Here is a 25,392-nt window from a genome sequence, read left to right as displayed (position 1 = left end):
ATAAACAGCTACCCTTGTCCCTGTTATCTGAGCTACTGGTGGTCTCAGCCCAGCTGGTCTCAATGACTTTGTGCAACGAGAAATGATGGTGCAGAGTGGTGGAGTGGGAGGGTCAACGGACCAGGGGGGCATGGGGCACTTTCACGTATGCTGATGGTGTGACATCCTCATTCGCATCCGTAGCGTGCAGTTAGTGGGCCAGAGGGAGCCGCGATTGGTCGAACCTGCGGATGCGGCAGGTAAACAAACCGGCCCGGCCGGCCAGGGGCTTTCCCTGAACAAGCGGCGGCCCCAGTTTGAGAGCCACTGACCTAGACCATCCCTGACAGGTGTTTTTCTAACCTGCTCTTAAAAACCTCCAATGATGGAGATTCCACAGCCTCTCTGGGCAATTTATTCCTGTGGTTAATCACCCTGACAGTTAGTAATGATGACCAGAGCGCTAAAAATTTTTCAAAGCATTTAATTTCATGCAACATATTCAAGTTTGCAAACTCTGTTCCCCATAATTTAAACTATCCTTCTCCCAAGGAAATATAATAAGCACTTTGCATGCTTTTGAAGCTACATCCTCCTCCTCATTATTCCTACCACTGCTACTACCATACGGTTGGGTATATTTTAATTTAATTCGCTTTTTTTCCTTGCTGATGCCCAGAGCCATACACAAGCAGTTACAGATCGGGTGGCACGCAGCCAGGGTTTTGTTTGGGGATCCTAGAATGTAGACAACTCTGTCGTTCCAAATAATCTGCAGTTCCTTTGTCCAGGCTCATGAAAGAAGAACTCCAGAGATGGTGGAGTTGAGGATGAGTCATTTCCAGCATTCAGCAGCACTACAACTTTTCTTGGAATCACTTCTCTACAGTCACAGATGCAGAGCACCTGCTTATCCAGGATGCCATGCAAACTGGAGAGAGCTGTTGTACTTTGCTGTACATTCCTCTAGAATACTCTTCACCTGGCTGTGGTCAGCAAGCGAGTTGTAGGTGGCAGCACTAAGATTAATGCTGAGCATTACTGTAATGACTGAGTTTGCATCTGAGACAGGAAACAGACATATATGCACTATGCAGGTGGGCAAAGAAGACAGCAGGATGCACACAGGATCCATCCTGAATAGCTCCAAAAAAGATCAGTGAGAGCTTGGCTGTGCTGTGCCAGAAACATATAACTGGCCTAGGAACATCCCATGCCACTGTGGGCATTCAATCGTGCAATGAGAGCATATTCCCTTCTCTCCTTGGCTCAACTCAGCCCAGCCTTCTAACTCTAATAGTAAGCTCCAGCCTTCAGAATCAAAGCAAGCCTACTATATAATCAAGGCCCTACATGTTATGTGGGAAGCTGCACCTAAACTTATAGCATGGGGGTAAAAACATACTTTACAAAAAAGAAAGCCGAGACTCCAGAGTACCCTTCCATTTCAAGGCGAGGATTCCGTAGAGATTTGGGAATTTTAAAATGTGTGTGTCCTTAACTGTAATCAGTAGTGCCAAGTGCAATGTTTGCCGCAGAGCACTGTTCCAGTTTTCACAGTTTGTCTCCCAGTTTTCAGCTTGGCCCCAGTTCACTGAAAGGTTTACAACAAACCCTGACCCGGTCTGGAGTGATCTTGGATCTATTTATGGTTTTGCAGGAAAGGGCCCAAGCCATAAAAGTTGGATCCAAATCTGGATTTACAGACACCTTGCTAGTTGGGTGAGAACTATATTTTGGGATGTTCAGATCCAGGGTTCTGGTCTGGGAACAGTCCATGCTTTCATGTGATTTTGATGTGAAACCCTATGAAATTGAGTTTGAGATGCAAACAAAACGAAAAACTCTGCGTGAAATTCACTCAACATGACAAACCAACACTAATGGGATGTGAATCCCAAGTGGATCCAGATCTGAATTGCTCCACTTATCATGTCCCTACGCTGGGCCAAACCAGAACCCCTGAACTTTGAGGAAGTTCTGATTCCAGATCAAAAATTCACAATGTAGAACCCATCTCAAATTCTAAGGCACAGGTTGCATTAGAATCATGCTGAGTACAGAGAACCAGCTATGAGTCGTGAGCGCTTTTGAATCAAATCCTTAGAGTTTTTAATTTCCCTTTCTCTGAAACCACATTGTTAATTACTCCACCACGTGTAGAATGCTCCCAATACATCATCTGCGGTTTCTCTAACAGCTTTCTGTGGAAACGTAGTTGGGATTGTCAAACTTGCCTTTGCTTAAGAACTGTTAACAGTGACCTTCAAAGGGGGCGCTGAGTTTGTGCCTTGTTTAGTTTCTTTCTAATCTATAAAGGTCTAAGAGATTTTGTTTTAAGAAAACCTTTTGGTTCTTCCTTGATTTTGCTGGAGTTCTCACTAGAGTACCAGTAAAGTGGAGTTGGAGCCTTTTCAGCTCTTAATTAAATCATTATTTTTCCTCTCAAATGTTTATTCAGCATTTGAGTTAAATGGGTATTAACCAAAAAACAAAACAACACAATAGTCTACCAAAAATCCTTTTCCTCTTTCAACTGCTCCAATTTCACTTCCTTGGTACTTGTGATATCAAAGTAGGTGTCTAATGACCCAGAGAGTCTTTCAAGAAAAAGAGGGCAAACAAGCACTGCATCTCAGCTGTAAATTACCAGCCGAAAAAGATAGATTGAAAAAATAGTCAACATTCTTTAAAACATTCTTTAATGATCATAAAGAAACAAAACAGGGCCATAAACATACTTTTCCCCTTTTCTCAGGTCACTTATAAGGAAAAATAGTGGGTAGAAAATGAAAACTGAAAATTCAAAAGCAAGGGCAAAATTCTGCCCTTGGATGCACAGCGCTGAGACACACCAATACGGTGATAAGACCCACAATGCAACAGGCTATTAAATCCAAATGCGGATGAACGAAGAGGCGACGCACACACTAATGTCTGCCAGCTTTGCACATTCAACCACTTTAAATCTCAGCTGTGGGCCAGTGGGGCTTTTCATCTCATTTGGAAATGGTGCACACATCAAAAGAGCTGTCATTCCATCCAGAGGTTCTCATGGAGCTTGCAAACCACAAGAGTGAAGTTTGAGATCTGAGCACTGTACCATGAAGAGATGCTTTAATTTATATATGTCTGGAATATCATGGGCCTGACTTTTAAACAGCTTCCAGTTTTCCAGGTAGTTTTACAGCCACCAGTGAGTGTGGTAAATGCACCCAGTTATTTAATTGTTGCAGCAAAATCAGAGACTGAATTGAGGGGCCTGTAACGGGGTCAGCACCCGCCTCTCATGCGTGCCTCCTTTTCTCTGGCCGATAGTGCCTGCAAACACAGTTCTTTTCACAGGAGGCACCTACCTCCCGTGGATGACCCCCTTTCTCTCGGTTAGGGATCTGCTTTTCTTTTTTGGTCTTGCATCAGGGCGGCACCTGACTCTCGCGAGCACCCCCGGCCACTGGTCTTCTCAGCTGGTCTTTGGCAGCTCAGCCCTCCGCCCGAGCCGCACACGCTGTCCCCCCTTCCGGTGTATACAGTCCTGAGTTCTTATCACGGCCATATTATGGGGCCGTAGCTCTAAGGCTTCTTCCCCGAAGCCCTGCCTTCTTCAACCACCCCGCCGGGGCTCATCTCCCTACCCGCAGCTGGTGTCCTTTTCAGCAGCCCTCCCTGGGCTCAGTCTGCAACCAGACCAGCAGGGCCCATCTCGGTATCCTCGCCTGGTCTGGCGAAGTCCTGGCTCAGTCTCCTGGCCTCAGCTGCCCGCACTGACCTTTTCATGGCCCTGCTGCTACTCTATCCAGCCAGCCAGGCACCTGGTCTTTGGCAGCCTTCCCTGGGTTCAGTCCTGCCTGGTGAGCTCTCTTCAGTGAGCTGCCCATGGCCTGTGCTCATCTAGCCAGCATTTCACGTACAGAGTTTGCAAGAACGGGGACCTGGTTTGCAGCGATTGTCCTGCTTTGTGTTCGGCTTCCACAGACATCTCAGAGCAGAATATGGCCCTCAGCTGGACCCCAATGGGTGGTTCACAAGTGAATAGCAATCTGGAAAGTCTGCACTTATATAAGTTTACACAGCAAAAAAAAAAAATTTTTTTTAAATGCAGTAGCGAGTCTCAGAGCCTGGGTCAACTGACTTGGGCTCAGGGGGCTTGCACTATGGGGCTAAAAATAGCAGTGTAGATTTCTGAGCTCAGGCTGGAGCTTGGACTCTGATGCCCTCCCCCCTTGCTGGATTTCAGAGCCCAGGCTTCAGCCCAAGCCAGAACGTCTACACGGCTATTTTTAGTCCCATCGTGTGAGCCCCAGTCAGTTGACCCAGGCTCTGTGACTCACTGCTGGAGATTTGTTTTCCCTGTGTGAACACATACAAAGACACACCAGGCACCCACCACTTATTAGAGGGCATCGTTTGCTTATCATGATTAGTTGTTACTAGGAATTATTTAGTTGGGGATTGGTCCTGCTTTGAGCAGGGGGTTGGACTAGATGACCTCTTGAGGTCCCTTCCAACCCTGATAGTCTATGATTCTATGATTATCATTACATGTGGGAGTTCCGTGGGAGAAAGCGTTGTCTAGTAGTTAGAAGGCAGGACTCCAGACTCCCAGGATGGTGCTTCATTTTGCTTTGCACTGTAAGACAGACTCTGCCCTGGCCTGTTCCATTTCCAGCTGAGCCACTGACTTGCTGGCCGATCTTGGGAGTCATGAATGCTCATAAGTGCTGAAAATCAGGCCCTTAAATGCTCAATGCCTCAGTTTTCCCAGATGTAAAATGGGGATAATAAAGCTCCCCCATCATCGGAAAGCACTGGGAGGATCCTCAGATACCGCTGTTTGTTCGTTTTAACATACCTTGTTTGTCATTCTGTGCAATTCTCTTCCCCTGAGGGGCGTCCATGCCTCTGGGGCTGATTAACTTTGTGATGTATCTTCCCTACTTTACAATGTATTTGAATCAGTGGGAATAACACCCTCCCCCTTGGCCGTGTTGCAGCTCTAATTGCACAGGGGGGATTTTGGTGCCTTCATAAGCTAGGAGTGCGAAGCTTGTGACAGGGTTATGAAAAAGTGATTATTTTCCAGTTCCCATTCTTGTTCAGTTAACGCTGAGCCAGGGACGGCTGGCAGGTAGACAGTAACCATGTTCTTTGGCAGGGTTTGGGGATATACAGGACTTTGGAGATGAAATGCCAGGCTGCGGGGAGAGAAGAGAAGCAGAAAGATGGCAGGAGGGGGGATAGAAATACAAGAATGAGGGGACAAGAGAAACATACAGATGGGGCAATAGCATTTCAAGCTCTGCACAGAGCGGAACATGAATATAAACGGAGGCATTAATTCCATGTGGAGGCTCTGGAATCTCAAGCTTCACTCTTGTGGTTTATAAAATCACTTACGACCCCCAGCTGGAATTGCAGCTTTGTTATCCACAGCACACTAGCAAATTAAAAACTAGAAGGCAAAAGGCAAAAAAAAAAAAAAAAGCTGAGATGTGGAGCTGTTTCAAATCTGGAGGTGGAGCACCATGCTGTGTCCTTACTTCACGGGCTGTTGTATCATCCCTGTTGTTTATTCACTGCATGGGAGGCAGTGTGGTCTAATGGTCTGGGAACAAGACAAGGCACCGGTTCTATTCCTGTGAGGTTTTCGGCCTGCGTTGTTTATTTAGATGGTAAGCCCCTGGGGGGTGGGGAATGACTTTTCTTGTAAGTAAACAATTATATCTGGTGCGAAGGAGGAAAGGGCAGGGGATGGGTGTGGATGATAAGAACGTCTCTTACTATAATTAAGCTTATTGTGAGCTCTTAGGGGCAGGGACAGTCTGTGTATGGATAGTACTTAACACACTGGGGCGCCTGTAATACGGCATTAGCTGTCTCTGTCTCTCTTGGAGGACTCAAACAGTCCTGATGAGCTGTTCAGATGAAGGCACGGCACAAGCGCCTATGCACGTCAGCTTTGGGGATCATATCCTTTCGAGTAAGGCCGGGTTCTCAGGACAAAAAATAGCAATCCTGAACGCTATTCTGATTGGCTGTGCAATCTGTCTTTAACCAGGAATGGCTCCTCTAGCCCCAGAGCTGTGTGGCTGGTGGGAGAAGATGCTATCCACATCTCCTCCAGCTCGCAGGAAATGGACAGAAAAAATAACCTTTTGGGCCCAAGTGTGCCCGAACTCTTTTCCCCCAGGCCTGACTAATGTCTGTGTGCTGGGAACGTGGGGGTGAACATCCTCTTTGCCTTTCCCTGGGCTCATGTCACAGCGACATTCCTTAGCCCAGGAAGGCGGGATGGGACTTCATGGGTGCTGCACCTGACTCTGCCGGGGAGACACTCTAGAGCTGCGGGGGGCACTCTCATCCCTGGACAGGCTGGGCATGTGTTCTCTGCCAGCACTCGGGGAGCATTAAGCTCCAGGCCTCTGAATGAACATCCTCAAGGCAACAGAAACCTCCCTATAACCACTGCCTGCTTATTGCCTAGATTAGAGAACTACGCATGGAAAGTTCTCTGGCGTCTGAAGCCTTGTTATCAGAAAGCAAACAGCATTCGCCCCTTCCAGCTGTAGCCAATTAGTTCATTGTAATCATTTAATTGCATTATTGTTGTGATTAACTCATGTTATTTCATATGTAATCAACGTGTGATGAATAGATTTATGTTGTAGGTATAGGAATAGCTATAATTAGGCTAGGACATCCAAGGATAAGATTGACAGGTATTTATAAGTGATGAGTGTGTTTTAGGTATAGAAGCAAGGTGAGGCAAGGCCTACAGGCTAAGGCCTGTAATATTTCAGCTTAGCCATATAGGCCTCAGGCATAAGGAGGCTTGACAGAAGTAGGTAACCCAGGAATCACCCTATACCAGTAAAGTTACAAGATTACTGGAAAGAATGTGCCAATAGGTGAGGTTTGGGAAAATACGCCACAGTGTGCCTGTCTAGACCTTGCGACACCTGACTGACTGTAACATCATGGAAAGTTTTGCTCTTACTGCAGGTTACCATGGGAACATGTTTCCGTAGATGGTAATGAGATGCTCATAAGAATAAAGGGAACTAAGAGAACAACCTATGAAAAGGAGGGCACCCCAACCTTTATGGGGTATGGAAATACAGAAAGGAAAAGGGGGTTGGAACCCTCATGCATATGCATAAGGTGGTAGACACAGTCATGACACAGGCTGAAAGGGGTTCTCCGGTAATGTTATGAAGGGAACAAGCAAGTCAGGAAGACCCCATCAGGAAACACCCCCTCTATCGACGACAGCCTGTTGAGAGATCCATCCAACACTATGATCACTTGGGTATGAGACTATGAATACAGCATTGGCTGTCACATGGGCTCTCTCAGGGTTCGTGTATGTATTTGTGATTGTAATACTGATTATCTGTTGGTGAAACGTATAATACAGACTAAATTTCTTTCTTGTGGCTGTGTGTGTGGTTGCTGTATTCATTCTTTGTGACCGCCTAGAGTCACCCTGCGTGACTCTCGGCCTGCTGATCTTACAACTCTGGCAACACCGGCTGGCCTCCCTCACTAGGCACACTGGGCTTGAACACAGAACTGCCAGTTCAATTGAAGTAAAGGCTATACAGCCACAAGGTGGAGCATGGTCATTTTGTCGAGCTGAGGAGCTAATTCAATGGGCGATGCTACTGGGAGTCCTCCCTCGAGGCAAAGCCTTTGTTAATGTTGGGGAAGATTTTGCCTGAGTGAAAACTGAGTCAGAACATCAAGGATTGGCCCTTGCAGGATACAGAGTGGGCATCTGTGTGCCAGATTTGGCTTCCCACTCATGTGTGCTGGGGAGGGGTTAGACCACAAAAAGGGAGGCCTTGCTTCCATCCACTGCTCCCTACTCTCAGCGGTTGTTGGAGTCCGGAGTGGCTCTTCGATCTCACCTCCCGTCGTGGCATTGTGCCCAAACACGGACACTACAGCATCAGCAGGTGTAATGGAAGCCAGCTCCTGTTTGCTCCCGGTGGTGGCAGGTTTGATGCTACGGCCCTGGATGGCATTCTGCTTCCTCCACACGTTGCTGTGTGTCTGACACCGTGATCTAGTGTAATCCTTAGGCCCCACTTCTGCAACGCTGTCACGCTTCCTCCCACTTCGGTTTTCAGTGGGAGGAGCTTCCCTGACATTTTGCAACAAAGCAACATTCTTGCTCATTAAAACATAGCTGATGGGGCCTTGTTAACAAGAGTAAAATCCATCTAGTGAGATTCTCCAGAGGGAATTTAGTAGCACAATTAACCTCTGGAGAGAAAAGTTTGCTGCACTAGGAATTGCTGAGGAAACAAACTGGATACACAAGCAGTCTCTCTTTGCTTTTCTCACTGTAATGTAAGAGCCAATACCAGTGGAATAGATTGAAAACGGGTGGTTCTTTTTTAAAGCCAGGAGACACTGATCCGGTGATGTTCTGCTCTGGTGGCTTGATTTCTGATAGATCAGATGGCGCGTGTACTTAGAGAGACAACCAGTGCTGTCTCAGAGAGAAGCACGGTGTTATGGAATAGCTATAGTCTGACTGCATTATTTGCCCTATATTTTCAAAGACTCTGAAAATGCATCCTCAGCAGCGGCTTGCAAGTGCATCCCTCCGTACTTGATGCACCAGGAGGGTTATTGCACGCCGAAGTACCCAGCCGGCATGCTCAAATACAGGTTTTCCTGCATCTTCATGGGTTTGCCTGCTAATATGGAGGGTGTAATTTTGGAGGCCTTTTAGAAATCTGGCTCACTGCATGTTCCAGCCAATCAGAGAATAGAGTAGCCCCCCCTTTTAAGAGACAGGGATTTGGAAAGCCCACATTACTTTACGTACAAGCAGGTACTGACCAGGGTAGCAGAGGGGGTTGCAGGTCAGGTTGGAGGTGCACTGGCACATCTGCCTGGGGAAGCTCGGAAATCACCCACTAATATAATACTTGACTTCAGCCAGTGCTCTCAGTCACTCCCTTTCACAAGCACTGTCTGAAGACAACTGATATCTTAGTGGGTGATTTCCAAGCTTCCCCACGCAGCGGTGCCATTTTAGGGCCCATTATTAAATTAGTTCCCAGCCTGTGCGGCCCTGAGCACCTGATTCCCAGAATCCTTGCTGGAATTCAGTTTCTCCGGCACGCCTCTTGCTTTGCTCACCCCAGGCGAGCAGCAGCCTGGGCAGGCCAAAGGGGCTCATTTGTTGGCGTCAATCGGATGCTCGCTCCAAAATAGCCACGAGCACATTTCCCTGCCAGTGCCAACTGCTTCTCTCTAGAGGTTTCCTAAATCTGGCAAGGCCTCAGACCAGTTCTGATTTATACTTTGTCCAGCAGAACACCAGCCAGTCTTATTGCCTGGCACCAGAACGGCTCCCTTTTTATTTTAGACCCTCAGTGACACTGTGTCATGTCTATAAATGTGCCACTCACATGCACCCAGGGCCGGCTCCAGCGTTTTTGCCGCCCCAAGCAGCGGAAAAAAAAAAAAGCCACGATCAGCAGCAGCTCTACCGCCGCTGCTTCATTCTTCGGCGGAAGGTCCTTCCCTCCGAGAGGGACTGAGGGACCCGCCGCCAAATTGCCACTGAAGAGCTGGACGTGCCGCCCCTTTCCTTTGGCTGCACCAAGCACCTGCTTGCTGCTCTGGTGCCGGGAGCCGGCCCTGCATGCACCTAATGTTCTTGCTATTCCGAGTCCCCCTGCATTGCACATGGCTGTCGCGCCATGATCGATCTAGGGGCTGGGCTTAACCAGCTCCCTGGATTCGAGCATCCCGTGTCCTTCGGAGCTTTAAAAAAAAAAAAAAAAATCTGATTCCAGGTCTGAATTTTACAAATGGGCCAAACCAACATCCCACCCTAAAACACACTGAATTTGGGGGTGAACAGACCCAACGTCCAGATGGGAATTTCGTAGCTTGATCCTTTCGTTCCTGGGATGCCATTGGACAGGGCTGGTGTTTTAAGTGTCATGATATTTTTCCCCGTGCCAGACATGCTGTGGCTGCTTCTCCAGTATAGCACATGGTTATTAGTAAGCAGCCTCCCGGAAGCATGTGCCAAGCTCTTATTTTCTCTCGGCAAATGAAACATTTAAAAAATGTTAAATCAAGCTTTAGTTTTAATGTGAAATGTCACGGTGCAGGGATTGACTGTTAACAGGCAAGATAGGGCAATAAAATGCTGCAGAACGTAAACATTAGTCATAATGGTGGGGACTGTCTTTTTGGTCTGTGTTTGTACAGCGCCAAGCACCATGGGGGCCTGGGCTATAACTAGGGCTCCAAAGAGCTACGGTAATAATGGACCAAGTGGTGAAGGGCTCTTACTCGGGGAAAAAACTCACTGGGCCAAACCCTGCTCTCCTTCCCTGAGTGGTGCCACTGAAATCAGTGAAGTCTCACTGTAACCAGACTAGGTCCGTAAATCAATGGAACTACTCGTATGAATGATTTTAGCCCAATTCAGTCCATGAAAATTTGGCCTGTCTTAAAGTGGGAGAGATTTACAAAGGTTCTTCCTAACAAACCCCAGCATAGGGGGATGGATAGCTCAGTGGTTTGAGCATTGGTCTGCTAAACCCAGGGTTATGAGTTCAATCCTTGAGGGGGCCACTTGGGGATCTAGGGCAAAATCAGTACTTGGTCCTGCTAGTGAAGGCAGGGGGCTGGATTCAATGACCTTTCAAGGTCCCTTCCAGTTCTAGGAGATGGGATATCTCCATTAATTATTATTATTTATTATAGCAGGATTTACGTAAGCAATTATCTTCGAGAACACATGGAGGGCATGTGACGTCCCAGAGGACCAGAGAAGGGCAAACATAGGACCTATCTTTCAAAAGAAGACCTGGGAATTATAGATCAGTCAGTCTAACTTCAATGTCTGGAAAGATACTGGAACAAATGATGAAGCAATCAGTTAGTAAGAACCTAGCAGATAATAAGGTTATACGGAATAGCCAGCAAATCACACCAAACCAATCTAATTTCTGTCTTTGACAGGGTTGCTGGCCTAGTGGTTGAGAGGAAGCAGTAGACGTGACATGACATCTCTTGATTTTAGAAAGGCTTTTGACACAGTCCCATGACATTCTCATAAGCAAACTAGGGCAATGTGGTCTAGGGAAGTTACTATAAGGTGGGGGCAAGACTGGTTGAAAGGCCATCCTCCGAGAGGAATTATCAATGGGTGTATCTAGTGGAGTTCCACGGGGTCAATCCTTGGTCCCCGACTCTTCAATATTTTCATTAATGACTTGGATAATGGAGTGGAGATTATGCTTATAAAATTCGTGGCTGACACAAAGCTGGGAGGGGTGGCAAGTACTTTGGAAGAGAGGATTTGAATTCAAGCTGACCTTGATAAATTGGAGAATTGGTTTGAAAGCAATAAGATGAAATTCAATAAAGACAAGCGTAAGTACTTCACCTAGGAAGGAAAAATCAAATGCAAAACTACAAAAATCGGAAATAACTGACTAGATGGTAGTACTGCTAAAAAAATATCTAGGGGTTAGAGTGAATCATATATTGACTGAGTCAACAATATGATGCAGTTGCGAAAAAGGCTAATTTAATTCTGGGCTGTCTTAACCGGAGTGTGGTATGTAAGACACAGGAAATAATTGCCCTCATCTGCTCCGTGCTGATGGGGTCTCAAGCTGGAGTAGCGTGTCTAGTTTTGAGCACTGCACTTTAGCAAAGATGTGGATAAACTGGAAAGAGTCCAGAGGAGAGCAACAAAAATTATAAAAGGTTTAGAAAAAAATCTGACCTCTGAGGAAATTTTTAAAAAACTGGGCATGTTGAGTCTTGAGAAAAGACGACTGAGGCGGGACCTGATTATAGTCTTAAAATCTGTTAAGGGCTGTTATACAGAGGGCAGCGATCAATTGTTCTCCATGTCCACTGAAAGTAGGACAAGAAGTAATGGGCCTAATCTCCAGCAAGGGAGATTTAGGTTAGATATTAGGAAAAACTTTCAAACTATAGCATAGTTAAGCTCTGGAATAGGCTTCCACATGAGGTTGTGGAATCTCCATCATTATAGATTTTTAAGAACAGGTTGGACAAACAACTGTCAGGGATGTTCAAAGTCAGTGGTTCTCAACCAGGGGTATGTGTACCTAGGGGTACACAAAGGTCTTCCTGGAGGTACATCAACGCATCTAGATAATTGCCTAGTTTTACAACAGGCTACATAAAAAGCACTAGCAAAGTGAATACAAACTTAAATTTCATACAAACAATGACTCATGTTTACTGCTCTATATACTATACACCGAAATGTAAGTACGATATTTGTATTCCAATTGATTTTATAATTATATGTTAAAAATGAGAAAGTCAGCAATTGTTCAGTACTAGTGAGCTGTGACGCTGTTGTACTTTGATGTCTGATTTTGTAAGCGAGTGGGTTTTAAGTGAACTGAAACTTGGGGGTACGCAAGACAAATCAGACTCCTGAAAGGGGGACAGTTGTCTGGAAAGGCTGAGAGCCCCTGTTCTAAGTTTACTTGGTCCTGCCTCAGCACAGGGGGCTAGACTTGAGGATGTCCCAAGTTCCCTTCCAGCCCGACATTTCAATGATTTTGCAGTTGCATGGATACAGCTGGCCACTTTCCGTGAGCAATCTCCTGTCTGCAGGCACAAGTGCAGGGTGGTGTGCATGCAAACACCAATCCGGCGGCTCCTTAAAAATGCAGCCCTGCTTTAAATAATAAAGTGCTTCTGCTCGTAAAGCAGACAGGGCGCTGGGTCGGGGCTTGTCACACTGAGGGCCGGAATTGCCAGTGTCACAGATGCTGTTGCCTTTCAAGTTGGACAGCAAAGCTTGTCTAGCCGTTAGGAGACTTGCTTAGGCCTCGGGAGCCCTGGGCTCAAATCCCTGCTCTGCTACAGATTTTCCGTGGGACCCTGGGCAAGTCACAATCAATTATTTGAAATCAATGGGTATTAGGTTCCTAAATGTCTTGGAGGCTCTGGAAATGGGATCTCAGTTGCCCAGCCATACAATGGGGATAACAGACACACACGTGCACACACACACGCTGTCACTGTGGATGTTGCACCAGTTTATTGGTAAAATGAACATGAAGCCTCACAAATGCTGGAACATGCTTTTCCTTTTAAAGAATTTCCACTGGACCTTAATGGTTAACATCCAGTCGTTGACATATAAACTCTTACAAGCCGATGTGCACACATGCGCCTCAGGGAGAAGATGGCAGCATCCTGGTGACGGGGATGGTTTCTGCGCGATGCACTGGGAGCCTACAATTCATTTGCCAGCCTTTTGGGCCTTCTGGGCCGACTTGGTGACCTTGCCGGCACCACCGCTCTTCTTCTCCACGTTCTTGATGACGCCGACGGCCACGGTCTGCCGCATGTCGCGCACGGCAAAGCGTCCTGCGGGGTGGGGGGATGGAGAGGAAGGAGGTGGCGTGAGAACAACAGGAGTATGTTGCTGTCTCTTTAACACTTGTAGAGACCTAGAAACCCCTTCTGACCAGTCCATGCCCAGAGCAGGCAACAGACTTTACCAGGCAGATGGTGGTCAGACTAGAACAGAGGAGGAAGGACGGCTCAGTGGTTAAGGCACCAGCCCAGGACAGGGGAGACCTACATTCGATTCCCTGCTCCAACAGATTTTGTGTACGATCAAGTCACTAAACGTCTCCAGGCCTCAGTTTCTCTCTGTAAAATGGGGACAATAGTCCTGCTTACCTCACAGGGAGTATGTCTGTTAACAAGTCTGAGGTGCTCAGATAGCACATAATGGGGGCCTGATAAGTACCTGAGACAAACAGACCTGCAGTAAGGAGGGACAGTGGGCTGCCCTAGAGGGACAAGTCACAAGGCATCTTGTTCCACCAATCAGCAGGAGCTGGGTGTGTTGCGCTCTGCCCCTCAGGGAGGCTATGAAGAGATCCTCATATTTACGGATGGCAGCTCCAGGCGAATGCCTCATTCAGAGCCCTGCACCTCCAAAGGAGCCCTGTGCTGCACAGGAATGCCCCCTGTGCTCTGAGATTTGTTTGCCAGCTCCTCCCTCTCACTCAGTGAAGGGGCCGTTCGGTGACGTTGTCTGTCAACCCCCCAGGCTTGGCTGATTCAGGCCCCTTCAAGACTTAAGGCATTTCCTGAGCCAATATGGCATAGGGAAGGGCAATTCAAGGACAGCATGACCTTGATGCAGGTGCCTATCGCAGACCTCATGCAGTTCCTCCTTTGCTCCATGTAACCCTATTTCCTTAGGGTTTAGTGTGGCTGATTGAGAACCGGCCAAACAAACGTCCATGAAATTGAGAAAAACAGTTGATATTCCTGTCCATTCTACAACCAGTTCCAGATACTAAGCACCGCGCACGTGGGCCACATGAGCCCTGCAATGCGATCCCACGGCTGCTCTCCTTAGATTTAACTAGAACAGGAGTACTTGTGGCACCTTAGAGACTAACAAATTTATTAGAGCATAAGCTTTCGTGGGCTACAACCCACTTCTTCGGACTGAGACTACAGATCCCAGCATGCAATGTGGCTGAGACTACAGATCCCAGCATGCAATTCTCCCTCTACACTCTAGTGGGGCTGTGTGAGGTGTGCACAGATTGCACCTTGCTATCAGCTGTATGAGCAGGTGCACTAAACTCTCTTCTAGGCAAATAAGCAAGGCCTGCAAGTTGCTACAGAGCTGCCAATCAGGCTCTCAATTGGGAAAGGTACATAAATTCCACTTCACTGAACACTTATCCTATTATTGGTACTTCTGTCCTCTAAGCAAGGAATGAAGGTGATATGGGAATTGTTGCTGTGCTATGTAATCTAAACTCATTGTTATCACCAAGCTAGCCTTCGCACTGCGGCTCACTGAACTGAAGATTCTGTAATCACCCCCTTATTAAAATGTTACCAGAGATTTGTGCTGTGCAAGTTAAAGCATTACCACATAAATGCATCCTGGTGCACGACAGCATCCAAATGGATCTGCTTTAACACCTCCCCCTTTGCAGGAGCTGGGACTCCTTGCCCCAGAAAGATCCATCCCGCTGAGTGCAGTAGCCTGTTCGCGGATGACATGCTTCGTTAGCTGCCAGGATTTGATTTAGACCAGAGAACCCCAAAAATTTACAGCCCGCATCATAAACGCTATGTCAGCGGACTCAGAGAGACTTTAAGTAGCTCAAGTGTCTTTCCAGTTAGGGACCTCCTCACCCTGATGTGATACGTGGTTTCCGGGAGGTAACAACTGACCACGGCCTTGGAAATAACCAGCCCTGAGCCCCCCTTTTGTGGGTATGAAGAGTAGGAATGTAAACAATGGGAGGTAAACAATGAACCCGTTGTCTCACCAAGGGGTGGGTACTGGGAGAAGCTCTCCACACACATCGGCTTCCCAGGGATCATCTCCACAATGGCGGCATCTCCGGATTTCAAGGATTTGGGGTTGTCCTCCAGCTTCTTGCCGGAGCGTCGGTCGATCTTCTCCTTCAGCTCAGCGAACTTGCAAGCGATATGCGCGGTGTGGCAGTCAATGACAGGGGAGTAGCCAGCGCTGATCTGGCCAGGATGGTTCAGAATGATCACCTGGAACACAGAACAAAACGGAGCTCGCCAGGGTACACGGAGGCAAAAACCGTGAAGGAAACCCCTTGCCGCTCCCACACAGCCCAGGTACACAGTATGTTGTGGGGGCAGGGAATGAAGAAGATACTGCCATCTAGTGGCTGGCACTCAGTGAAAATAAGACAGATTTTCATTACCAGCTCCCAGAGTTCTCCCTTAGCTTAAGCACTACGAGGCCTGTATTTTGGATGCCGACAGACCAGCGTTCTAGTCCCAGCTCTCTGGGCTGCATGTGAGTGAGAGATTCATCTGGTAATTGTATCATCTCTGGAGAACATCTGTTTGTTACAAGCCCTCTCCCGGCCCAGCCTTCATAAAGACCCATAGAACCTTGCCTCAGCTCCTCTGCTGAAAGGCTGGTATACACAGGTACATAAAAATTCCCGAAGTTTCAGCTGCATACATGGACTCCACTAGGCTACAATCCACTATGCTTGCTGTCCCTAAAGTGCTGAGTAATGTTGCTGTGCACTGTTCAACCGCTGCTGTGTTCCACCCCAGAGGTGGCTACATTTCAGTCGTGGTGAAAGCGATTCTTACATCTGCATGTACATAGCTTGAACACCAGGTAGTTAAGAGCTCTGGGATCTTTCTGGGAGAAAGGTACTACATAATTATAAAGCCTTCACCTCAAGCTGGCTGTGATAGTCTCTAACAGCCTCTCACAAGTGCTGCTGCCTGGGGCAGCCCTTCTTGAGATGATCTTATCCATCCCGGCAACCTGATGTACCAACAGGCAGGCCTTGGGTTTGTTCCGTACCTGTGACCAGAAAGTCCCCAGCTTGTCCATGCATGGGCTGATGGATGCGACTCACAGACCCCCGTTACCTGATCACCGTTCAGTGCTGCTGACCTGAGACGTGAACTGCGCTGCCTCCTGGGGCGGGTCCGACTTGCTGTCCCCGCAGACGTTCCCGCGGCGGATATCTTTGACGGAAACATTCTTCACGTTGAAGCCGACGTTGTCTCCTGGCAGGGCCTCGCTCAGAGCCTCGTGGTGCATCTCCACCGACTTCACCTCAGTGGTGATGTTCACCGGGGCAAATGTCACCACCATGCCAGGCCGGAGGATCCCCGTCTCCACACGGCCCACTGGGACAGTACCGATACCTGCGAGGGAGGAGAGAGGAGGCGACATGAAGACAGCAGAGCTGAAAGCAATCAGCTGATCATATTCCCAGAGACTGTGGGCCAGACCATCAGCTGGTGGAAAGCACTGAAGTCAGTGAAGCTATGTCAGTTTACACCAGAAGATGTGGGACTATTTGCTTATTTATGGCCTAATCTAGAACCACGGGGACCAGATCAGCTACCAGGGCCCCTAGCAATGCCTTGCTCTGTGCCGGATTAATGATGCCCATTCAGTGCTTTGAGAAACCCTCTATAGCTCAAAGAAGGGACCTCATCGCCACGACTAGCTGTGCAGCCTCTGGTCATCTGAAAGAAGTTCCATTCTACCCGTGTAAAGCCTCTTGCCTTAAATTCATAGGGACAGGAAAGAAATCTCCTGGCCTGAATATTGCTAAGTGCTTTCACAGCGGCCCTGACAACGCACCTGATACTTGCTCAGAATTAGCGCCTAGGTCCAGGGAGCGACAGAACGAGAGAGGGTATTAACCAAAGGGAGGCTTTTTACCAACTTCCTCCATCTCAAGAGTTTGGAAAATTCCATGAGTTATGTAAGAAACACCAAGAGAAATGACCTTGCAAAGATGCCAGGAAGCCTGGCTGGATCCGTCCCCTCCTTGGAGTCAATTCTCGTACCCCCCACGATATTGTTTTCCTCCAAACACTTGTCTTACTCCATGGGAAAACCCTCTGTATCTGTTGCTCATGCCCTTGACTGGGACCGACTAACTAATGACCATGTGATCTGATGCGGCAGGTTGCGACTAAAAGCCCAGGCCACAACAATGCACTTTAGGGGAGAAAAATTCAATCCATGCCTGACTTCCACACTGAGCAAGTCCTAGCTAGGGTGAGGGGAGGGGCTGCAAATTGATTGTGAGAGATTCAGCAGACATTGCCTTGTGCCGTAAGCAGGAGGGACTCCTGCAAGGTATTTATATCCACTGAGACCTCAGTTCACCAGGGCAAAGGAGACAGTGGCTTAAATATCCCAGACACAGCTTGCCGGGTAGGCTAGCTAACGCGGTGTTACTGATTGACACAGGCAACTGGAAGGCACCTGACTCGGGGGGAGGGGAGGACACCAGGTGCCAACGGGGCAGAGAAGGATCTCTCAAGGGCACAGGCTATTGGCTTGCTGATCTGACTTTTTCCTTCAGTGAATTTTAGTGCTTGTGCGACAGACAGCGCTGGTGACATCGGGGCATAGCGCCAGGGGGCACTGAGCAAACCTCCTTCCCCCAGCTCAGACACAGCACCTACCTCAGAGCCTCCTTGCTGTCCCGATCCTGGCCTCTAGCACAGTTTAGCCAGGGTACCTCCAACCGGGCCGTGCAATGCCCACTGCCATTCTGGCCTGCAGCTCCTGTTAAGCACAGACTGAGAGCTGTGCAAAGGTCGGTGGCCATTTTATGAGGCAGACACGTGTTCCTTGCGAGGAATCATTAACATACATTTCCTTTTGGGCCTTAGACCAGATTTCAGCAGACCCCTGTTTCCAGGCACAATCTGGCACCCACAACATTCATGCTCAGAAAATTAATTTTGGGTGCAGGTTGTGCCCCCAAAAGAAACATTCTGCAAATGCCTCCCTAAATCCCCAGCCTTGTAAAACTAGCCACCGATGGGTCTCTTTGCAACAGTCCTAACCCAATGTTCCCTTTAGCTTCTTCCAACCCTTATAGGTTTGATTTTGGGTGGAGTTTGCGAAGTCCAACTAAGTCAGCCCAATTAGACCTGGAAAATGTGGACAATAACTATGGGGGGGAAATCTCTGGTCCAACCACCAGAGGGTGCTGTAATTAGGGAGAGAAGACAGCAATCGCTTTGCTCACCGCCGATCTTGTAGACGTCCTGAAGGGGCAGACGCAGAGGTTTGTCTGTAGGGCGGGTGGGAGGCAGGATGGTATCCAGAGCTTCCAGCAGCGACACTCCACTAGCATTTCCTTCCTTACGTTCTACCTTCCACCCTTTGAACCAAGGCATCTGGAGAACAAAAGGGCAGAAGCATGCACTGAGCAGGCCAGTTCTCTGTGGCAGAACCCTTCAGACCCAAAGTCCCATAGAAATGTTCCAGCAGGAGATGGGCATGCTAGAAGCCCCGTATCCACGTATGATTCTGGGACAGCCATTCAGCCACTGAATCTGAACCCCGTCTCCAGACGGAGAGGCTCATTTCTCTCCAGGAGAGCAGAAAGCTCTTTATATGAGCTGGGGTTGCAGTCACCTGCTGACCTGTCTTAATCTGGCTCGACTCATTTAGCAAGGAGCAAGATCATCCCGTGTGTTAATCTAGATCTACCTGCCTTAACTCACCAGCCGCTCCAGCAAGGCCTCCCAGCCCCCATTCTCTCCTCTCATTAGGAGCAGCACACACCATATGTTAGCACAAGTAATCCAGTGACACACTCCCAGATCTGTCCCTATTCACCTTTGCCTGATGACTCACTAACCCCCAGCTAGGGGCAGACCCAAGCCTGCAGACTGCTGGACGCTCTAGGGAGGGGATGCTCCCTATTTTGCGACAACGCAGCGGGCTCATCTATGGGCAGAGTTACAGTGGCTTAAACTACGGGTGCAACTTAAAATTGACATCATTAAACCAAGGCAAAAGTCTGCGTGGATCCTCTGAAAACTGATCTCAGCCTGAAGTCTGCTGATCAGGAATAGGGTTAAACCAAGTCACTCTTAAACTGACATAAAAGGCATCCGCGCAGGGGTTTGCTCGGTTTCACCGAGCTGGTTTAAAGCCAAGTTAAACGCATGCAACTCCAGTGTGTAGAGAAGGCCAGAGAGGGGCATGCATGGGAGGAAAGAGGGAGAGGATGAAGAAAATGGTGAGATGGGCCATTGAGAGGAAAGTTTCTCAAGTTAGAGGGAGAAACAAAGAGGGATGGAAGGGAGCGCTGAAGAGGAGGAAAAGCAAGACAGGCGACCTCAGGGCAGGGAGCGCTGACGCAGAGGTGAATGTGCAAGATGCCTTCAAGTCTTGCCAGTCTCTCAAGCAGCAGGTGTTCAGTGACTGTTTAACTGCCTGATTTAATTGGCAGCTTGTTCCGGGCACTGAAACTAAGCTCCCCCCAGACCTGAATGCCAAATCCTAGCAACCCTTGCAGGGCACCATGCCATGAAACTCTAGTTCGTGCTTGCAATGCAAATCGAGACCATGGCTGGCTTCTGGCAGCAAGCGGCACGTTCCCAGACCTCCCTTCGCGTTTGGCTTCGTGGCCACCAACACAGAGACAGCGCGGCCACCTGCCAACCGTGCAGGACAGAATTCCCAACCGTCAGCTCTAGAAAACAAAACTCTTCCAGGCGAGCTGCAGCAGCAACACCTCAGCTCAGCCAGCAGAGGGAGCAGAACCTTCGCGCAGGCCTGACACAGTCCATCCAATAGACAGTGGTGACATACCATTAGGGTGACCAGACGTCCTGATTTTATCGGGACTGTCCCGATATTTGCTTCTTTGTCCCGCGTCCCGACCAATGTTTGGTCAGGACACTGGACAAAGAAGAAATTTTGCCCTCCGCTCTGGTGCTTGGACCCCCTGCCGCCCCGGCTCCGCCCTCTCCTTCCCCCATTGGCTCCCTCCCCAAATCCCTGCCCTGGCCCCGCCTCTTCCCCAGCATTCCTCCTCCCTCCCAGGCTTGCAGCATGGCGGTGCAAGCCTGGAGGGAGGGGGTGGCGGCGGTGCCTGGATCCTGGAGCTGGTGAGTCAGCTCCGGCACCCGGGCACCGGGCGGGCAAAGGGGGGCTGGCAAGGGAGGGAGACGGGGGGCTCAGCTGTGAGCCCCCCCCGCCGCACCAGAGGGCTTCTGCCCGGGCTGCTGCACCCGGGGCCGGGAGCGCAGCCTGGAGGCTGCTCCAGCCCTGCAGCCCGTGGGGCGGTGCGGTGGGTCTGGTCGGGGGCAGCGTGGAGTGGGCAGGGGCTGGGTGGGTGACGCGGGGGCGTGGGCTGAATTCCCGCTGCTGCTGGGGAGCCCTGCGCCTCTCCCTCCCGCTCGCGGCTGTGGCTCCTTCCCGGCGGGATGCGCCCCCAGGCTTGCCCCGTGCACATGCGGCATGCGTCCAGCTGCTCCTTCCCAGCGGGAGGGAGACTAGGCATGGGGGACGTGCGCCGCATGTGCCCGGGGCAGCGGGGGGCGTGTCCCGCCGGGAAGGAGCCACAGCCACGAGCGGGCGGGAGAGGCGCGGGGCTCCTTGGCAGCAGCAGGGATTCAGCCCCTGCCGCCCATCCGGCTCCTGCCCGCTCCGTGCTGCCCCCGCCCAGACCCACTGCGCCCCGCATATGCCCGTGGAGGGCCAGGAGGCGGGAGGCTCCGCGGGGAGGGCAGCGCGCGGGGCCTGCTAATGCCCCAGGCCCCTTAAAACTCTCTTTTTTTTTTTGCTCCGCCCCCCCCCTCCTTTTTTTTGGCTCCATCCCCGTCCCGATATTTTATACTGGTAATCTGGTCACCCTACATACCATCAGGTTCCTTTAACCCAGACGTTAGGGGTAACCGGGAAAACCCAGCGAGGGGAGCCCAGGTCTTCCCGTGCATTCTGAGTGCCGGACTTCCTACCCTCCAGAGGGCTGTTCTTTTATTATTTGCGTTACAGAAGCAAACAAGATCAGCCTCACTGTGCCAGGTGCTGTACAAACACTGGGAGAGGCAGCCCCTGCCCCAAACAGCTTACCCTCTGAAGGGACAACAGGCAGGAGGAGAAACAGAGGCACAAAGAGGGGAAGTGATTTGCCCAAGGTCACCCAGCCGCTCAGTGGCAGAGACCCAGGCCTGCTGACTCTGAGCCCAGTGCCCTCAGAAAACAGCCCATGCCCTCAGCTGAGAGTCACAAAGGAGAGAGACAGGAGAAGCAGGAGACAAGGAGTCACAGAGCTGAGTTACCAGGGCCTCATCCACCTCCCTCTGGAGAAGTGTCTACTGACAGGCTCCTGATTCGGAGCCAATGGCCACTCTAGGTGGGTGTTGACCCCCGTGAATGTCAGAGCCGTGCCAGTTCGCGTCCCCTGTCACTTGGGAGGTCTCTGGGAGCTTTCACCTCTCGCTTCCCTGACGGCTTCGGGTGGGTGGAACAGCCTCCGCTGCTCCCCATCGCAGAGTTCAGTGCAGGACATGCCGGGGGAGGAAGGATGTGAACTGGAGCCATTCCTGGGTTGCTTTATCTCACACCGGGGACTGAGCTGTCTCCTGGTGGCTCTGGAATCTGGGAGGTGCAAAGGTAGCAACCAGGCACCTTCCATCCCCCCCAGCTCCAAGTTCAGCCCAGCCACATCCCAGGAGCTCTTAGTAAAACAAAACTTGTGGTAGGATGCTCTAGTGGACAGGAACCAGGAGTGTCACCCAGAGCTCCCAAATTCAATTCCCTCTGCCACTGATTTGGGCATGCCAGACAGGGCCTGATTCCCAGACATCCTGAGTACCTTTAGTCCCCACTGACTTCAATTGTGCTCAGGACTACTGAAAACTTGGTTAACTTCTCTGGCCTTCTCTACACTAGGAAAATTAGTACCAATGGGTTATAGCAATGGCCCTCAGAGATGCAGCAGATGCAATGGTAGCAACAGCATAGGCCCTAGTGTAGACAGCGCTCCGTTTCATAAGCTTGTGGCTGTACACTGGTCCAGCTGTACTCTTGATATATTACAGGCACTCCATGTTCTAGTGTGACACACCTTCTGTGTCAGAGGTTCCCTATCCATAAGAGGGCATCCCACCTCCCAAAGGTCTTAGGTCTGTAAAGTGCTTGGGGAGGTAGCTTTTCAGGGCAGGGACTGTCTCGTTGTTCTGTGTTTGCACAGTGCCAACCACAATGGGGCTCGGATCCCTGACTGGATCCTAGGGCTACTGGAATACAAATAACAAAGCACTGTATCTAAGCACTAAGTTCTATATTTCACACTATCTTGGCCTGATTCATCTCTGCTATACCAGTTTTCCCTCATGGTACTTTTAATTTACACTAGGGTAAGTGAGAGAGGAACCAGGCTCCCTGCGGTGTTGCCAGCTCTGGGTATCTGGTGTTTTTCGTAAAGCCCCAGCGCTTGGAGTCAGGTGATTCCACGAGAATCTCAGCAGGATTTGTTTTGTTAAGTAAGTTTCCAGCAACTACGCACCACACCACAGAAACACTAATCCAGGAACCAATCCCTGTAACAAACCCCATTACCTACTCTGTGCTCATATCTACTCTACTGACACCATCAGAGGACCCACCCACATAAGCCACACCATCACAGGTTCATTCACCTGCACATCTACTAATGTGATATATGCCATCATGTGCCAGCAATGCCCCTCTGCCATGTACATTGGCCAAACCATATAGTCTCTACATAAAAGGTTAAATGGACACAAATCAGACATCAGGAATAGTAACATACAAAAGCCAGTAGGAGAACACTCCAATCTCCCTGGACACTCAATAGCAGATTTAAAAGTAGCCATCCTTCAACAACAAAAAAACTTCAAAAACAGACTTCAAAGAGAAACTGCAGAGCAACAATTCATTTGCAAATTTAACACCATTAATTTGGGCTTGAATAGGGACTGGGGGTGGTTGGCTCACTACAAAAGCAATTTTCCCTTTCCTGGTATTGACACCTCCTCATCAATTATTGGGAGTGGACTACATCCACCCTGATTGAATTGGCCCTGTCCACACTGGTTCTCCACATGTAAGGTAACTCCCTTCTCTTCATGTGTCAGTATATTTACGCCTGCCTCTGTAATTTTCACTCCATGAATCTGAAGAAATGAGTTTTTTACCCACGAAAGCTTATGCCCAAATAAATCTGTTAGTCTTTAAGGTGCCACCGGATTTTTGTTTTTGTGGCTACAGACGAACGCAGCTACCCCTCTGATTCTTTCCAGCCCTGGTTGTTCCACAGAAAAGCCTGAAAATGTGACTCCTCCAGGCTCAAAACCAAGACGCAAATAAAAAAGGGATTCTTTCCAAGCCAATCGCATGGTTTTGGGAGAGCTGCCTGGTGAGTTTTGCGCCCTGCGGGTTGGCAGTGCCGCCTTGGAGCCCTGCTAAGGTGGCTGGAGGGAGGTGGGTTTTCCTCAGCACGTCTGCCCTCTCAACACCTCAGGGCTGATAAATAAGTGAACCTTCCTCCGCACCAAAGCTCGGACTTTGCACCTCCCAGGCTACAGAAACCTTTGGCTGAGACTGTGTGAGGCAACAGCGCCATCTGGTGGACAGTCTCCCTCATTGCCATCACTGACATTCTCTCTGGCATTCCTCCCTGACAGTGACAACACCTCTGGGACACCAGAAAGCACAGAACTGTCTACAGTGACATTTCTGCCCGACTCCCTCATTGCTAGCTCCTCTGCAGTTTCCTGCCCAGAACATTTCCGGTATTTAGGAGGTAGTTCAGTATCAGAATCCATTAGCTACTCCCCTCGGGGGTAGGATTGGGAGCCATCAGCAAGCAAAATGTCCCTTTAGCCAACAAAGACGGACTTAGGAAACTCTCCTGTTTTCCCCAATCTTCACCCATGTCCACTTCCCAGCACAAACACGCTTGTCTCTACATACTATGGACGTTGCTTGTCCCCTATATCATCAGGGCTTGATTCTCTGCTGCCAGGCACTGTCAGATACAGCTGGGAGTATGCAGGGCTGCCCCTCTGATCTGGTACCATTTCACACCCACTTCACACAGTGTCAACGGCAACACAAGTGCGAGGCAGCAGAGAAACTGGCTTTCCAGGTGATGCTTCCCACCCGGTGCCTTCAGGCAGGGCAACACTCACAATCCAGGCCTGGCTCTGAAGTCAGCTACCCCTGATCGCGTTATGAATCATCTCAGCTGTGGGGCTTTCTACTGAGACAGGTGTATTCAGGCAGGGCGGAGGCATGGGATGGGAGGAGCTATACCATGGGAGGGACCCTGGGAAGAATTTTGTGGGGGAGGGATAGCTCAGTGGTTTGAGCATTGGCCTGCTACACCCAGGATTAGGAGTTCAATCCTTGAGGGGGCCATTGAGGGATCTGGGGCAAAAATCTGTCTGGGGATTGGTCCTGCTTTGAGCAGGGGGTAAGGGTTAGACTAGATGACCTCCTGAGGTCCCTTCCAACCCTGATATTCTATGATTTCTATGACCCAGAAATTTGGGTGAGTCATTCTGGAATGCTCACACTCTAGCAAGTCCTCCACTGCCTTCTGAAGGATGCAGCATGAGGACTCCCACCATCTCCGCTTGGAGGGCCTCTTGTTGCTCCACCATAGGGTTACCATTCCTCCGGATTTACCTGGACATGTCCTCCTTTTGTGTGCTAAAAATAGCGTCCGGGGGGAATTTGTAAAGCACTCACAATGTCCGGGATTTCCCCCTCCCCCGGCAGAGCGAGCGGCTGGGAGGGCTGCAGGAAAGTCCCGGGCTGGACTCCGGAGCAGCTTCCTCCTCCCACCCACCCCCTCCCTGCATTCTGAGCCGGCCGGCAGCTCCTCCTCCTGCAGCCCGCTCCGGCAGCCCTGTGCAGGGCCAGGGACCGGGTTTTGTGTTGTGCAGGGGAGCTCAGCCATGTGTCCGGCTGGCACAGAGCCCAACACCCTGTTCTGAGCAGCAGGGTAAGGGGGGGCAGGAGAAGGGACAGGGAGGTTCTGGAGGGGGCAGTCAAGAAACGGGGGGGGGGCTTTTGGAGGGGAG

At 49.8% G+C, this 25,392-nt stretch overlaps 1 protein-coding gene across 2 annotated transcripts in view; it reads right to left on the bottom strand.

Moving 5' to 3' along the window:
- Positions 1 to 13,026: 13,026 nt before the first annotated feature.
- Positions 13,027 to 25,392, bottom strand: part of EEF1A2 (eukaryotic translation elongation factor 1 alpha 2) — a 25,748-nt gene continuing 13,382 nt past the window's right edge. For both annotated transcript variants that reach the window (XM_034787480.1, XM_034787481.1), the window contains exons 5-8: positions 18,567 to 18,717; positions 16,457 to 16,713; positions 15,330 to 15,564; positions 13,027 to 13,386 (exon numbers count right to left, since the gene is read on the bottom strand). In XM_034787480.1, coding sequence (XP_034643371.1) covers positions 13,259 to 13,386; positions 15,330 to 15,564; positions 16,457 to 16,713; positions 18,567 to 18,717 — 771 coding nt within the window. In that variant the 3' untranslated portion in view covers positions 13,027 to 13,258. The remainder of the gene's footprint in view (positions 13,387 to 15,329; positions 15,565 to 16,456; positions 16,714 to 18,566; positions 18,718 to 25,392) is intronic.

This window comes from Trachemys scripta, chromosome 12 (assembly GCF_013100865.1).
Source record: "Trachemys scripta elegans isolate TJP31775 chromosome 12, CAS_Tse_1.0, whole genome shotgun sequence".
NCBI classification, from domain to species: Eukaryota; Metazoa; Chordata; order Testudines; family Emydidae; genus Trachemys; species Trachemys scripta.
This window is presented reverse-complemented; position numbering and strand designations above follow the sequence as displayed.